At 33.1% G+C, this 2,992-nt stretch overlaps 1 protein-coding gene across 1 annotated transcript; it reads right to left on the reverse strand.

Moving 5' to 3' along the window:
- Positions 1 to 226: 226 nt before the first annotated feature.
- Positions 227 to 577, reverse strand: LOC140444378 (uncharacterized). The gene has a single exon (XM_072536129.1). It carries the CDS (start codon positions 575 to 577, stop codon positions 227 to 229), a length of 351 nt encoding a protein of 116 aa, XP_072392230.1.
- Positions 578 to 2,992: the final 2,415 nt, after the last annotated feature.

The raw sequence follows: 2,992 nt of genomic DNA on the forward strand, positions 1-2,992 counted from the left end.
TTTCTGTTAATTCTGTTTGAGCTTGATGAGCTTCGGCCAACATTTCTAATAAATCCAGCACGTCGTCTACGTACATGTTGTGTTTAACAATTTCTGCAGCTAGTGGATATTTTAATTTCTCCTTATTACATAATTCCTGTATCGTTCTTAATGCAAGGTATGGCGCTGCAGTCGTACCTTATGTTACTGTTGATAACTGATACTCCATTATCGGTTTTTTTACAGACTAATTCCATAATATTTTCTGGTAAACTTGATCTTCTTCCGCTACCTTTATTGGCCTTAACATTTTCCCAAGATCTGCCATATATGCTGTTTTATACGACCTCCAATTTATTAATATATTTGTAAGATCTAAATTCAAACGAGGTCCATAGTGCATTATATCGTTGAGACTGATTCCTGTTGAATCTTTACTGGAAGCGTCAAACACGACCCTGCCTTTTGTTGTGCTACTATCTTCTTTTATTACTGCATCATGAGGAAGGTCATACCTTTGTTTATTTCCTGTTTTTATTGTATTCAACTTTATGTGACCTAAGTCTTCATATTCCTTTATAAATTTCCTGTACTCCATTTTAGGTTTTCGTCTCTTTGAAATTTCCTTTCTAATTGCAGCAGTCTCATGTATGCTTGCTGTTTTGGGTCCCTTAATTAGCTGTTATTAGAATTGAAGGGTATTTCAACTTCAAATATTTCTTCCCTATCCCTTTTTATTGTTCTTTTATAATATTCTTCGCACTCTTTTTTTTTACTAAAAGAGTATTGCTTTGATCTACTTCTTCTAACTCCCAATATTTTTAATTTCCTCATCCATCTGTCGCCTAGATATCATGCTGAATACTTGCATATTAGATAAATTCTCTTGCTGTGCTATTACTGACATAATTTAACTCAATTTAGTATTTTGGGTGAGCAAACCATCCTCTGTTTGATCTAGTTCGTACTGTAATATCAAACTATATTATTTGGCTCCTAACAGAATCTCTATTGGACTTGCTTCATTAAAATTTTGAAATTGCCAGGACTAAGTTGCTATGGTTCCTTTCTTTTTTCTGTATCTTCTTCTCCGGTAGATTCTTTGTTATTTTTTGTGGCACAAATGCTTTGATCTTCATTTCAAATTTATTGTTGAAATGTGCTTCTAAGTTTAATGTCACGTTTCATTTTCACGTCGTTTAATCCTTATTGTCAATTCCAGATATCTGGGCATGGACAGCTTTTCTTCTTATTCCGAGACTTGTAGCGGCCTGCTCTGTGATGAATAATAACTGCGACCTTGATAAATCAATGCTCTTATCAATTGTGAGTTTCTTCTTGAGTCCCTTACTCGTACTAATGTAGTGGTAAGTAGCACTTCTTCAATATGATGACTTACACAGCTCACAGTATTCTCTCATTTAATTGACGATCCGTCGTAACTGTTTTCACCTCTGGTCCCACTCGATAGAGGTCTATTTGGTGGCCTTCTATTTTTAGAATTCTTTTTGTTGTCGAACTGACCTTCTGACCCACTAACATTGGGTCTATTTGGTGGCCTTCTATTTTCAGAAATTCTTCTGTTATCATACCGACTTTCTGACATATGTAGCAATGAACGGTGCTGTCCATTACATTTTGCATATCTATGAGAGGAGTAACATGGTACTTCTCTTTTGTGTAGTACGCATCTACTGCAGCATTGGTTTTGCTTTAAAATTTTGTTCCTTTCGCGTACTTGTAGAATTAAAAACATCCTTCCGCCTCTAATCTCTTACTTTCTTTTATGATAAACCGCACCCTTCTTTTCATTTGGTAAAATCTTTCTATTTTACCTTCTTCTAGCACATTCTGTTCATTGTTCAGAGTTATTTCCATTATTAAAGCGTCTATAAAGACCAGTTGAGGATTAATGTGATACAATGTAATAAATTAATATTTCTTATCTTTTAGGTATTGATGTTGATATTTAAACCTGATATAGTCCTTTAGATTATGTTATTCTTTCTCTATATTATTACTTTCAGGTGTGGTACTTAGTTCAAATTATATTTTTCTTTGGAGTGGGTCTTTGATGTTGTCTTATATAAGAAAAAATAGGTAATCTTATATTTCTTTTAATCTCTACAGAAGCATTGTTCTCTTCTTCAGTTTTCTGGCGGTATTTTTAGATTCAATTATATAGTGATCGGATTCACAATTAGCTCCATGTCTTTTTTACTAACTTGTAAAATAGCTTTTAATTTTTGCCCTGTGATTATGTAACGGAGGACTGAATATTGATATAAAATTGGCGATTTTATGCATTTTGTGTATTTAGAATAAAAATGGAAATTCAATATTTTTAAGTTGAACTAATTACAAAATTTGATCAGTTGTCCTCTTTATCAAATCGATATTTCTTCTCAATATTTTCCTACATGTTTTCTTTACGTATTTTTCCTGTAAGCTACTTGAGGGTCATAATAACATGTAAATCACCTACTATTATAATATCCAGATTACCTTTTACTTTATTTAGTTTCTGTGAAAGAATCAAGCAGAACTTCTCGTTAAGTTGTTTAGGCGCGTCATAATTTAGCGCATATAATGGCATATTTGCGATTCTATCTATTTTCTCTTCTGATATAATGTAATCTAATGAGTATCATGACGTCAGAAATAGAGAAGGTTCTGAGCGGGATAAAAAATGGTAAAGCAACTAGACGACGATCGATAATTCCTAAAACTCATAAACGAAGAAAACTTAAAATCTTAACCAAACTATTTAACACCATTTAGAATGGTGAATGCATACATGTATCCTTATTATAAAAAAAAAAACAGGTGCAGGAAGTTTCGACTAATCAGTCTAATAAGTCAAACTAAAGTAATTTCTAGAAGTTATACATAGGCGAGTACGCAGAAAATGAGAACAAGATCTGAGCAAACTACAAATGGGATTTCGAGAAAGATTTGAAACCAGAAATGCTTTGTTAAAGCTGTCAGTACTGAAGCAAAAGTGCCGAGATCA

Source organism: Diabrotica undecimpunctata, chromosome 6, assembly GCF_040954645.1.
Source record: "Diabrotica undecimpunctata isolate CICGRU chromosome 6, icDiaUnde3, whole genome shotgun sequence".
Taxonomy (NCBI): Eukaryota; Metazoa; Arthropoda; class Insecta; order Coleoptera; family Chrysomelidae; genus Diabrotica; species Diabrotica undecimpunctata.